This window comes from Podarcis liolepis, assembly GCF_965112155.1.
Source record: "Podarcis liolepis genome assembly, chromosome: 2".
NCBI lineage: Eukaryota > Metazoa > Chordata > Lepidosauria > Squamata > Lacertidae > Podarcis > Podarcis liolepis.
In genome coordinates this window covers 119,093,242-119,107,595 of record NC_139555.1, presented here as the reverse complement: position 1 = coordinate 119,107,595, position 14,354 = coordinate 119,093,242, and the positions used below count along the sequence as shown (strand labels likewise).

At 41.6% G+C, this 14,354-nt stretch overlaps 1 protein-coding gene across 1 annotated transcript; it reads left to right on the top strand.

The window, feature by feature from the left end:
* Positions 1 to 1,056: 1,056 nt before the first annotated feature.
* On the top strand, positions 1,057 to 13,779 carry LOC310701519 (uncharacterized protein). The gene is made up of 2 exons (XM_083492524.1): positions 1,057 to 2,027; positions 12,212 to 13,779. Exons 1-2 carry the CDS (start codon positions 1,190 to 1,192, stop codon positions 13,018 to 13,020), a joined length of 1,647 nt encoding a protein of 548 aa, XP_083348650.1. The 5' UTR covers positions 1,057 to 1,189; the 3' UTR covers positions 13,021 to 13,779.
* The last annotated feature ends 575 nt before the right edge of the window (positions 13,780 to 14,354 follow it).

Below are 14,354 nucleotides of genomic sequence, written 5' to 3'. Positions count from 1 at the left end.
GCCGCTTTCATATCTGATCTTGTTTTGCCAGTTCTAATTGGGGCTCTCTCCCGGGGACTGGGCAGCCATGTATCCAACTAATTTTTACACGTCCTCCTGCAATTCCTTTAGATATTTGATTATTTCTTGGCGCGGTTCGCCATATCATGAAATAAAAATTATAAAGAATGTACAAAAATGGCCGCCGCTCACCTCATAAATCAAAGCACAAAGATGACAGTCCTTTTCAAGTCCAAACCTTGGCATCCAGTGATTGGTTAGTTTAGCAGATCTTTTCTATCTCTTTCTTTCCAGAACACGCCTGTTTCTTAGTCCAAATTCAATAATTTTTAAAAACAGGGATCTCCTGGCTCATGCAGGCTGGCTCTGGAGAGTTCCCAGTAAACGCAGGGCACACCCAGCGGCCCTGGCCCCACATTCTGAAGCGAGTGGCAGATAACGGATGATCTGTGGGTCATGCCTGTCCCCCCTTACGCTGGGGTGTCAGCAGAGATAATTACTGCCATATCAACCCTTATAACCTGCACAGTTGAGGTCCGATGTTATAAGGAAAGCAGCCATTTCCCAGGGCCAGGAAACTAGAATTCCAAGAGGGTGGCTTGTTTAAGGCAGAGCTACAGCCCAGAATCCACAAAGGAAAGGAAAAGAGGGACAAGATGTGCATTAGGGCTTCTGCACGTGGAGGTTGCGACATGTCCTGGAGCAAAGATCAAAAGAGTTTTAGGAGGAAGGAAGCTGCTCAATGGTAGAGTGCCTGCCTTGCATTGCAGAAGGTGGCAAGTTCAATCCCCAGTATCTCCATGTAGGGCTTTGGACAGGCTTCCTCTATGAAACACTGGAGAGCTGCTGCCAGTCAGTGTAGACAGTATTGAGCTAAGTGGCCAAAGTTACTATTCTCTTGTGTTCGTGACGAACATGAAGGAAAAGATTCATTTCGGAGCTATTTTCCTAAAACAGATGGAGTGTCTAGTGTGCATATGGGACACACAATGTATACTTTAAAGGCTGAGCTGAACAGGATACTTCTTAGGTTTTATAATTCTTTGCATCTCCTGTTTCTCAAGATGCCTTATTTCAAACAATCTACTTTCCTAAATAGGCAAAGGGAAACTGGCAGCCAGTAAATGAAGCAGAAGACACCCGTGCCTATGAAGAAGCTTGCAAGGAGCCCAATTAGACCATAGCCAGGATGATGATGTTTGATACTTGCAAGGAGCCAGACCTGTGCATTGTCTATGGGGAACCCATCAGGCAAAAGCCCATCATCCACAAGAGAACGGGGGGTCAGCAGGAAGCCCACTCAGTCGAGGAGGAGGAGGAGGATGAACCCCTTTTTCATGGAGGAAATTCTGGAGCCTCCTGGAAAATCACAGTACAGACAATTACTGGTGCTGCTAAGGAGCAGGATGTGTGCATTGTAGGTGAGGAAAACATCTGGCACTACCCCAACCCCTGCGAGAGAAATATGTGTTTGCAGAATATCAGCTCAGGGGAGGCTCCAGTTTACAGCAAAGGAGACTCCAGTGTCCCAAGTAAAACTCCAGCCCAGAATGTTGTTGATGCCACAGCCAGGATGATGATGCTTGATATTTCTAGAGAGCCAGACCTGTGCATTGTCTATGGGGAACCCATCAGGCCAAAGCCCATCGTCCATAAGAGAACTGAGGGTCAGCAGGAAGCCCACCCAGTCAAGGAGGAGGAGGTACCCCTTCTTCGTGGAGGAAGTTGCAGATCCCCCTGGGAAGTCATGTTGGAGACAGTTCCTGGTGCTGCTGAGGAGAAGGATGTGTGCATTGTGGGTGAGGAAAACATCTGGCACAACCCCAACATCGGTGAGAGAAAAGCGTGTTTGCAGGAAACCCACTCAGTGGAGAGTCCCATTCACAGCAAACTAGATTCCAGAGTCCCCAGTGAACCTCCATTCCAGAATGTTGTTGATGCTGCTAAGGGACAAGACATCTGCATTGTGCCCATTTTTCAAGGAACATCCCCCAGTGAAGCCACAGCTCAAAGAGGTATGGATACTGGTAAGTAATGGGACTCCTGGGTAATGCATATTGGGGATGGAGGTCCCAGGCAGAATTGCTTCTTAGCTCCAGGTCTTAATGACAAGAATACAAGCCTATTTTTGAGGTCATCCCATGCTACAGCAACTTACAGTAGACCCACTAAAAGTAATGGAGGGACATAGAACCCAATCTTGTGAAGAAATTGTTTTGTTTGTTGTGTACAACTACATTCCCTATGTTCGTAGTCTGCTACTTTGGCTGTATTGTCTGCTCTTGAGCACTAGAAAAGTTTCAATGCATCAAGAATTAGAAATCTTGATCTAACCTAATGATGGACAAATAATATAGCTATGCTTCCTAAAGCCAATTTAAGCTTCTACCTGGAGACTGAGATAATATTTGCTCTAAAGAATAGGATCTCTACAGGTAGGAACTTGCTGGTGAATCTGACAGAATGGAAAACCAGACTAAGGCTACTGAGCAGAGTAGAAAGAAAGGTCACTCATGATGGCAACTCATTGCCCGCATAGACAGCAATTTCCCAAAAAGTGTAACAAATTCACAAAACATATTCGAGTGAATCTTTCTGTTTCCATCTCTGACATCCATGAATTCCTTCTCTCTTATCCAGCAGGCCTTGTGCAGTGGAGACAGAAGAGAAGGAAATCTTTGGGGAAAGCACAGGATGAGATGGTGGAGCAGTACCTCCTGAGTCACAAAGGACCAAGGAGGGAAAAGAGAAGCCACACAGAACAGAAGACAGCTGAATCCATCCTTCCTCATAGTAGCCTCTTCACTGTGGAAGGAGACCAAGCAGAAAACAGAGACTCTTTGAGAGCGTCCACAGAGGAGAAAACAATTCAAATGGCAGAATCTGGAGAAATAAGCAGTGGGAGCAGAAACAATGGAAACAGCCCCACATGCCCTACAGAGATGAAGCAGTATGGAAAGAGCTTCAGGAATCAGAAGCAGTTTGCTGCCCATCAGAAGATTCACACAGGACAGAAATCACATAAATGTGCAGACTGTGGAAAGAGCTTCCGCATGAAATGGACCCTTACACTACATAAAAGAACCCACACAGGGGAGAAGCCGTACAAATGTTTGGAGTGCGATAAAAGCTTCACTTACAGCTCACACCTTACTAGACATCAAAGAATCCACACAAGGGAGAAGCCTTTCAAATGTTCAAAGTGTGAGAAAAGCTTCACTGACAGCTCAAGCCTTACAGTACATGAAAGAACTCACACAAAGGAGAAGCCTTACAAATGTTTGCAGTGCGATAAAAGCTTCACTGACAGCTCAAACCTTACAGTACATAAAAGAACCCACACAGGGGAGAAGCCCTACAAATGTTCTGTGTGTGGGAAACATTTCACACATATCTCAAACCTTAAAGTACATAAGAGAATTCACACAGGGGAGAAACCTTTCAAATGTTCAGAGTGTGAGAAAAGCTTCACTGACAGCTCAAACCTTACTAAACATAAAAGAACTCACACAGGGCAGAAACCTTTCTAATGTTCAGTCTGTAATAAATGTTTTGCTAAGATATCAAACCTTACTAGACATCAGAGGATTCACAAAGGGCAGAAACCCCGTGAATGCTCAGTGTGTGGTACGTGTGTCAGTCAGAAATCAAACCTTACTAAATATCTAAAACTTCACAGGAGGAAGACACCTTTTAAGTAATCACTGGGTAGAGAAAGCTTTAGTAAGAGCTCAAATCTTCTTAGTCAACAGATAATTCACACAAAAAAGGTATAAATGTTCAGCTTGCAGGAAAAACTATACTAAGTGGACATACCTTACCAAACATAAAGAATACCACAGAAAGCAGAGAAACCTTATTAATGCTCAGGGTACAGAAAATGTTTCAGCAGCAGGTCAGTCCTTACTAGACATAAGAGAATCATACACAGATGGAACAAAGTCTATGCATTTTCCAAGTGCAGTCAATGTTTCAGTTCAAGGGGACACACATCAAAGAACCGACACAGCACAGAAACCTTTTCAATGCTCGGAGTGTAGAAAAGCCTTCAGTCAGGAGGCAAATCTCCTTAAACATCAAAGAACTCACACAAGAGAGAAACCCTACAAATGCCCGGTGTGTAGAAAAAGCTTCAGTGAGAGCGGAGGTCTTTCCAGACATACAAGGTCTTCCCATATAGGGGAGAAACTGTACAATTGTGAACAATGTGGAAAGAGCTTCACCCGTAAATCAGACCTCAAGAGGCATCAAGAGCACCACACAAAGGAGACGCCCAACCAGGGTTCAAATCTCACTGAGAGTTTAGATGATGAATCGAGACCTCATGAAGGTGAGAACGCACAGCGGATGGAAACCATGTAACTTCTTCAACTATGCTAAGAAGGTCGCATCCACACAATACTTTTAAACCTTCCCCCCAAGGAATCCTGGGAACTTCAGTTCTTAAGGGAGCTGGCAATTGTAGGTCTATGAAGTACAAACTACTTTTCCCATCATTCTTTGGATAAAGCCATGGCAACAGTTATAAATGTATGGTGTGAATGTGACCTCAGTCTCGGCACCCATCTTTTTGGCATCACAGGAGCCACCCAGAGGCTACATTCCCCAAACCTTCAAATACACACAGATAATCCATGCTTTGAGAGGGTTCTTGGGTCTTTTTAGTGACGAGAACTCATTGCCTCAGGTTTTGTTGTCCATTTGTGCTGTGGATTTCTTGTGCCTTTTTTTTTATAAAAAAGAAGCTTAATCCACAAGAAAGAGAAGCATTTTAAATGCTCAAAATGTGAGCAGGGCCTCCAGTTCAGCACGCAGCTCAACGCACACCAGAGAACCCATGAAGTAGGGAAAACATACAAATGCTCAAAATGCGACAAGGACTTTACTTCTCCGTTTGATCTCATTAAACATAACAGGATGCACATTGAAGAAGGACCTCACAAATGCTCAGAATGTGGAGAGAGCTTCAGGTGCACCACCTCCCTTAGGGAACATCAGAGAATTCATAGAGGAGAGGAGCCAGATTTGGGCCTGAGCCATGCTTCTGAACCAAGTCTTGTTGAGCATAATGTAACCCGCCCTGAAAAGAAATGTTTTGAATGTTTCAAGTGTTCCTGCGGAAGCCTTGGTTACATCAACTGAAGCATAAATAGGAGATATCGCAGAGCTTCTCAGGCTGATCCAAGACTCTTTTTAAAATATCCAATTAATCAGCACAAGGCAATTCCCACTGAATAACCCACAAGTATGGGGAAAGCTTTTATGATTTCACGTCAGTTTAATCGGCACAAGACAGCAATGGAGAGGCAGAGAAATGTTGCAAATGCTTCTGTTTCTCCATTCTTCTACTTCAGTGTATTTTCCCTGTCATGGTACTTCTTTTTAAATGCATGTTTTATTTGGGACTTGCTTCAATAAGTATTTTAATGTGTTTGCTCTATTCATCAATAAATTTTGTATGTTTTTTATTCCTTTTGCTTCTCTTTTTATTACTCTTGCCTCCTGTCAAGGTTGCAGTTTTAAATATGCTGCTGCAGCGTTTATTAAATTGTTAGTTTGGGGTTTTTGGTACGGCTTTTCTCATAGCACATGGCTGCACAACCTCTGGCCTGCCAGACTTTAAACTTTACTATGAATCAGCAACTTTCTGCTGGTTGAAAGATTGGCTGCTTCTTGAAAATACAGATATTTTGGATCTAGAAGGTTTTAACAATGTATTTGGATGGCATGCATATCTGTGGTATGATAAGGTCAAAGCACATAAAGCATTTAAGAATCATATTGTTAGGAAAGCATTGTTTAATGTTTGGATAAGATATAAGGATTTATTGGAAAACAAAACTCCAAGGTGGTTGTCACCGATGGAAGCAAAAGCACAGAAAAAGCTCAATATGGAGGCCAAGTGGCTGAAATATTGGGAAATTCTGGAACAAGAGGGAGATAGACTGAAATTGCAGAGTTTTGAGAAATTAAAAAACAAAGTGCGAGACTGGCTTCATTATTATCAGATAATGGAGGCATACAATTTGGACAAGAAAATTGGCTTCCAGGTGGAAAAATCAAAATTAGAAACAGAACTGCTAGAACCCAAAACTAAGATTTTGTCAAAGATGTATAACTTGCTGTTGAAATGGAATACTCAGGATGAAATGGTGAAATCTGCTATGATTAAATGGGCACAAGATGTTGGACATAACATAATGATGGCTGACTGGGAACATTTATGGACCACAGGTATGAAGTTTACGGCATGCAATGCCTTAAGAGAGAATATTATGAAAATGGTATACAGGCGGTACATGACCCCAGTCAAGCTTGCAAAAATCTATCGTTTGCCCGATAATATATGTTGGAAATGTAAAGAAACTGAAGGTACATTCTTTCACCTTTGGTGGACGTGCCCAAGGATTAAGGCTTTATGGGAGATGATCTATAATGAATTGAAAAAGGTATTTAAATATACCTTCTTGAAGAAACCAGATGCCTTTCTCCTGGGCATAGTCGGCCAATTGATGCCAAAGAAGGACAGAACTTTCTTTATGTATGCCACAACAGCAGCAAGAATACTTATCACAAAATATTGGAAGACACAAGATTTACCCAACCTGGAAGAATGGCAGATGAAGGTGGTGGACTATATGGAACTGGCGGAAATGACTGGCAGAATCCGAGACCAGGGAGAAGAGTCGGTGGAAGAAGATTGGAAGAAATTTAAAGACTATTTACAGAAATATTGTAAAATTAATGAATGTTAGAATGATGGATGTTGTGGTCATACAAACATTGGAAGAGCCACAGGTCCCTCAACACAAGTATATATGTTTACGCTCGTACTGTATGTACTGTTACAGGCTTTGCGGAAGTCAGTCTGGATGATACCCATGAGTGCCTTTCATTTTTTTAGAATAATTTTTATTGAATTTTTCCATATTTCATTTAATTCAATACACATATTCACAACTTGTATTATTTGCTCAAAATGAGCTTAGACTTCCTTCTATCTCTCTTTCTGACATCCCTATAGTCTATAAGTTATTTTTCGCATTCCCGAAGTCATTTCTTTATCGTATAGTCACCTTAAAATATCACATTCATGTTTACAAATCAACATCTTAATTTCATATTACAACACATTTCACGTTAATGCTACAAATGTTTTTAAATGAGTACAATTTTCTTTCAGGTAAATAATAAATTTGCTCCAGTCCTTTTGATATTTTTCTTCGGGCCAATTCCTGATTCTCCCCGTCAGCTTCACCAACTCCACAAATTCTACCATTTTTATTCTCCAGTCTTCCAGTGTAGGGAGTTCTTGCTGCTTCCACCTTTGAGCCAGGAGGGTTCTCGCTGCTGTTGTGGCATACATAAATAAATTTACATCTTTTTTTATAAATTTCTTCCTCAGTTAGCCCTAATAAAGATGCCTCTGGTTTTTTACTGAAGTTATATTTTAGTAGCTTTTTTAGTTCATTGTAAATAATGTCCCCAAAAGCCTTAACCTTAGCACAGGACCACCACATATGTAGGAAGTTCACTTCCTTCACCTTACATTTCGAACATCATTTGTCCTGGCGCCTATACATTTTGGCCGGCTTACCCGGGGTGATGTACCAATGGTGCATCATTTTCATTAGATTCTCTTGAAGAGCCACACATGCAGTAAATTTAATTGTTTTATTCCACATTACCTCCCATCTCTCAAAAGCAATATTGGGTCCCAAATCTTGTGCCCATCTTATCATTGTGCTTTTTACCTCCTCATCCTATGTGTTCCATTCTAATAATACTTTATACATTTTTGACATCACTTTCTTTTTACTGCCCAACAATTCTGTTTCTATTTTGGATTTAGTATTGCTAAATCCATTACTTTTGTAATCCTTCCTGAAAACATCTTGTAATTGATGATATTGTAGCCAATCAGTTAGTTTTCCCCTCAATTCTTCAAATGATTTTAGTTTTAGTTTGCCGTCAACTTCTTCCCCTAAGTCTCTATATGTCGCCCACTCCTTCCCCATATTCTTCTTTTTTACAGCAAATGCCTCCAATGGCGAAATCCACCATGGAGTTTTTCTTTCTAACAGGTTTTTATGTCTATTCCATACTTCATACAGGGATTTTCTAATAAAATGGTGCAGAACTCCTTTATGTACATTCACTTTCCCGTACCACATGCCATCCGAACCTGTTATCAAAACCTTCTAGATCTAATATCTCCTCATTGTCAAATGTCATATAATCTCTCAACCAACTCAGACAAGCTGCTTCGTAATAAATTTTTAGATCTGGCTGGGAAAAGCCGCCTCTTTCTTTTGCATCAGTCAGGATTTTATATTTAATCGTGGGCTTTTTTCCCAGCCAGATAAATTTAGATATCCGCTTTCTCCAAGTTTCGAATTGCTTTGTTCCACATATTAACCCATGAGTGCCTTTCAGGTCTACGATCCTGTATCTGTGAGTTTAAAATCTAGTAGAAGCTGCTGCCGCTGCTGAACCAGTCAGACCACTCTGTTTCTAAGGTAATGGACTAAGCTGGCCAGTTAAGTACCGCCATCTACATGTCCAATGAGATGGCTGAATGCTGCATCATCCTAGGGTGGAGAACAATAGCCCTGGCAACAACAAATTCAAAACAAAACAAGAAGGCCATAAACCAATGTGCACAGGGAAAAGAGGATCTCTACCTATATCTATCTATCTATCTATCTATCTATCTATCTATCTATCTATCATCTATCTATAGCTATATCTATATCTCTATCTATCTCTATATCTCTACTGTCTGAATTCTCTTTCCAGATCACACTTCCTCCCTGCTGCAGTTGGCTTTTCTGTGAACTCCAATTCCCAGCAGCCTTTGCACTTCCCACATAAACGATCAACACCTGGCCTCATTTATCTGAGCAAACAACCAAGTGGGTTAATGAAGGGGCTTGAGATGAAGAAGGAAAGTCTGTGAATTCACCAGTGTTTACCAGAAGGGGTGAAGCCACAGCTCAGAGAGGTATGGATACTGGTAAGTAATGGGACTCCCAGGTAATGCATATTGGGGAGGGAAGTCCCAGGCTGAATTCCTTCTGAGCTCCAGGCCTTAATGACAAGAACAGAAGGCTAGTTTGAGGTCATCCCATGCTACACCAACTTAGAGTACACCCACTAAAAGTAATGGACTGTCATAGAACCCACTCTATGTCGGTTCTCTTTGCTGCGGAAACAATACTGCTCTTGAGTTGAGTTGTGTGTGTGTGTGTGTGTGTGTGGCTTGTGCAGAAATTTTAAAAAAGAAATTATATACAGTGGTACCTCGAGTTAAGTACATAATTCGTTCCGGAGGTCCGTTCTTAACCTGAAACTGTTCTTAACCTGAAGCACCAGTTTAGCTAATGGGGCCTCCTGCTGTCGCTGCACCGCCGCACCGCAATTTCTGTTCTCATCCTGAAGCAAAGTTCTTAACCCAAGGTACTATTTCTGGGTTAGCGGAGTCTGTAATCTGAAGTGTATGCAACACGAGGTACCACTGTATTACATCTCTGATAGCAATTTAACCTTGAGCTCCAACAATTCAGTTTGAAATCTAGATTTTTTATTTTCAAAATCTAAATTTCTTTTATCTCCATTAAATATATTATTTACTTGATGATATTGCAACCAACCCATAAGTACTTCTTCTATTTGATTATATGATTGAAGTTTTAATCCTTTATCAGTTTCCATCCATATCTCACCGTAGGTGGCCCACCTTACCTCCATATTTATTTTTTTAACACTCAATGCCCCTATTGGTGATAGCCACCATGGTGTTTTCCATTCTAACAGATTTTTATATTTGTCCCAAACTTCATAAATTGACTTTCTTATCGCGTGATTTAGAAACCCTTTAGAAACTTTTACTTTGTCATACCAAAGGTAAGAATGCCACCCAGATCTGTTATCATAACCTTCCAAGTATAAATCCGTATTTTCCAATGTTATCCACTCTTTCAACCAACCCAGGCAGGACGCCTCGTAATAGAGTTTCAAATCTGGCATTGAGAATCCACCTCTTTCTTTTTTTATCTATTAAAATTTTAGATTTCATCCTTGGTTTTTTCCTTTGCCAGATGAACCTCGGTAGTACTTTTTGTCATTCCATAAATTGCCCTGGTCCTTTATTTACCAGAATCATTTGGAATAAAAACAGGATCTTGAGTTTTATATATATATGTAAGCCTGCTGGGAGAGCATTCTGGGCTATCTGCAGCCCCCCCCCCCGATCTCCGAGCGTCCTCTGGAGAGCATAGCTCTGGAAAAGGCATTCCCTTCTTCTCCAGGGTGCTCCAGCGACATAAACCAACTTGATTTATGCACGCTAATCTTCTGGCAATGCACAGCAAAAAGAATGAACCATCTGTAGATCTAAACTATGTATTTATTTACACTATATTACACAGACACAGAATCATGACGCTCTCTCTCATTCAGCACCGAAAGAGAACAGGCAAAAGTGAAAGTACATAACATAATACATATAGATAGGACTATATCCGGTTCTCACACTTCCTCTCCGACAGACCGTGTGATTTCTACTAATTACAAAATGCAGGCTCAGAAGAGTGAAATTGCTAACAAAGGCTTGTGCAGAAATTTCTCAATTTAACTATGTACTTTTTGATGTTTCATTTGTTGCTCATAGTATTTTGCTGTATATTCTACTCTTAAGAACTAGAAAAGTTTCTGTCAGGTGATGGTGTTGTTGCTCAAGAGCAAGCAGGCAAGACTCCAACCTGTCTTCTCCAGGCTTTATTATCTGTACAACCTATCTTACAGTGCAGAGCGTCACAAGTCCATGTCTGCTCAGTTGCTAGCAGAAGCTGGGAATGGGCGGTCCTTATACCTTACCCAGCATAACAGTCGTGTGACCCCCATCCTTCTCCTCTCTCTGTCTGTGCACAAACCTACTGCACACGTGGACACTGGCAAAGGGGTACTTGCCTCCCCTCCCCTTTGCTCAGGCTCGGTGTTGAGGCTCTCCCTAGCATCTTCTGATCCCTGCGCCCTGCGCCCATTCCCCACTGGAGGCAGGGCTTCCCTCCTCGCAGAGGAAGAACTGTTTCGCAAGATCTTCGGAGGCTCCCTGTAACACAACTGCTCTTCCACCACTCGCCTCTGAGCTGATGGCAGTTCCCTCACAGTTTCAATGTATCAAGAATCAGAAATCTTGCTCTAACCAGGACGAACAACATAGCTATGCTCCCTAAAGCCAATCTAAACTTGCAATTGGAGACTGATGAAACTTTGGCTCTGTCATAGAACTCACTCTATTTAGGTTCTGCTTGCTGGGGAAACAGCAGGACTCTTTGCTGGGGAAACTGTACTGTTCTTGGGTTGTATACAGTGTGTGTGTGTGTGTGTGTGTGTGTGTATACACACCGTATTTTTCGCTCTATAAGATGTACCAGACCATAAGACGCACCTAGTTTTTGGAAGAGGAAAACAAGAGGAAAAAAATTCTGAATCCCAGAAGCCAGGAAAGCAAATGGGATCACTGTGCAGCCCTGGCTTATGGGGTAGCCACGCACAACCTCTGCCTAAGAGAGGCTGCAAGAAGCCAGGACAGCCAGCGGAATCGCAGTGCTTTTCCTCCTCGGGAAAAGCCCCCAAGAGCCGCACACACGCTCCACACAGCTCTTTAAGGGGAGTGCTGAGCAGAGCCTCCCACCTGCATTCGCTCCATAAGACACACACACACTTCCCCTTACTTTTTTGGGGGGGGAGTGCGTCTTATAGAGCGAAAAATACGGTAAGCCTTGTAGACAAATTTTTCAATTTAGCTGGGTACTTTTTGATTTTTTGTTATTTCTTCACAACTACTTTCCCTATGTTCGTAGTCTGCTACTTTGGCTGCATTGTCTGCTCTTGAGCACTAGAAAAGTTTCAAAGCACCAAGAATTAGAAATCTTGATCTAACCTCGTGATGGGCAAAAAATATAGCTATGCTTCCAAAAGCCAATGTAAGCTTCCACCTGCAGACTGAGAAAATATTTGCTCTAAAGATTAGGAACTTGCTGGTGAATCTGACGCAATGGCAAAACCAGACTCAGGATATTGAGCAGATATTGAGCAGAGCAGAGCAATGGCCCCAAAAGTGTAACAAAATACAAAATATATTAGATTGAATCACTCTGTTTCCATCTCTCTCTGACATGCATGTTTTCTTTCTCTCTTTATCCAGCAGGTGTTGTGCAGTGGAGACAGAACAAAAGGAAATCTTCGAAAAAAGCACAGGATGAGATGGTGGAGCAGAACCTCCTGAGTCACGATGGACCAAGGAGGGAAAAGAGAAGCCACAGAAAACGGAAGACAGCCAAATCCATCGTTCCTCAAAGTAGCTTCTTCACTGAGCAAGGAGAACAACCAGAAAACAGAGATTCTTTGAGAACATCCAAAAAGGAGAAAACAATTCAAACGGCAGAATCTGGAGAAATAAGCAGTGGGAGCAGAAACAATGGAAACAGCCCCACATGCCCTACAGAGGCGAAGCGATTTACTTGTTTGGAGTGTGGAAGGAGCTTCTGCAGCAAATGGAACCTTAAAGTACATAAAAGAACCCACACAGGGGAGAAGCCGTACAAATGTTTGAGGTGCGATAAAAGCTTCACTTACAGCTCACACCTTACTAGACATCAAAGAATTCACACAGGGGAGAAGCCTTTCAAATGTTCGAAGTGTGAGAAAAGTTTCAAATACAGCTCAAACCTTACTAAACATAAAAGAACTCACACAGGGGAGAAACCTTTCAAATGTTCAGTCTGTAATAAATGTTTTGCTCAGAAGTCAAACCTTACTAGTCATCAGAGCATTCACAAAGGGCAGAAACCCCATGAATGCTCAATATGTGGAAAGAGCTTCACCCGTAAATCAAACCTCAAGGGGCATCAAAAGCACCACACAAAGGAGACGCCTAACCAGGGTTCAAATCTCAGTCAGAGTTTAGATGATGAATCGAGACCTCGTGAAGGTGAGAACACACAGCGGATTTAAACCATGTAACTTCAACTATGCTAAGAAGGTCGCATCCACACAATACTTTTAAAGCTTCCCCCCAAGGAATCCTGGGAACTTCAGTTCTTAAGGGAGCTGGCAATTGTAGGTCTATGAAGTACAAACTACTGTTTCCAGATTTCTTTTAACAAACCATAGAAAAGCTATAAATGTGCTTTAAAGGGGTGGTGCAAATGTGACCTCAGCCTCGGTTTCCATCCTTTGGGCGTCGCAGGAGCCACCCAGAGGCCTGTCCCCACCTGAACTTCCCAATACACACACATAATACATGCTTTGGGCAGGTTCTTGAGTCTTTTATGTGACTAAAACTCATTGCCTCAACTGGGTTGTTGTTTGTTGTTTGTGTGGATTTCATATGATAATTGAAAAGTTTTTTTACATATAATAAAGTGCCTTCATTTTAATAAGTTATGCTATGAAAATTGCTCTTGGGAGAATCTAGAGAAAGCACAGCTCTTTCCTTGGCCAGAGCAAAGTCAACCAGCACCTTTCTCTCTTGACCCTGGGAATTTCTCCCCAATAAATTCATCCGGCTGAAGTAACCATGTTGGGGATAATTTACGTGATTCTTTAGGCTTTTGAAACCAAAGAGAAGGATTGACCCAAGGAAGGTAGGGAAGTTTGAAAGGCTTCAGAGGCTTCCCTGTTGGAAATGTAAAATTGGCACAGTAGCTGCTTCTGCTTTTTAGATTTGTTTTGAGACTACCAATCCTGAATAATAAAGTTGTATAAATATTACATTTTGTACTCTTCTGTTTTCTCTGGCTCCTCAGAACAAAAATGGATGCAGCTTTCCAATTTAGGTTGCAGTTTCCAGCACACTTAGCACACATTCACAACATAACAATTATAAATAATAATAATAATAATAATAATAATAATAATAATAATAATAATAAATATTAATAATAATTTATTCTTTAAACCCCGCCCATATTGCTGGGTTTCCCATGCAGTGAAAGCAATGTGATACTGCTTTAAACAGTCATGGCTTCCCCCAAGGAATTCTGGGAGCTGAAGGCTGTTAAGAGTGCTGAGATGGGTTAGGGGAAACCTGCTATTCTCCTCACAGAGCTACAGTTTCCAGCATTACTGAGGGAGAGGAACTGATGGTTAAACCACTTTGCCCTAGATGCTCAAAGAACCCTAAAAGATTGGTGAATTGCAGAAGCCAAACTGGATTTTATTCAGGAAGACTCGGTCCTCTGTATATATGAAGACTTTATCAACCATAAATCATTGTCCGCTCCTGTAACTGAAACTGTGACAGAGAGAATGAGAAAGCTTCCCCATAGTTATATTTCCCTTTGAGA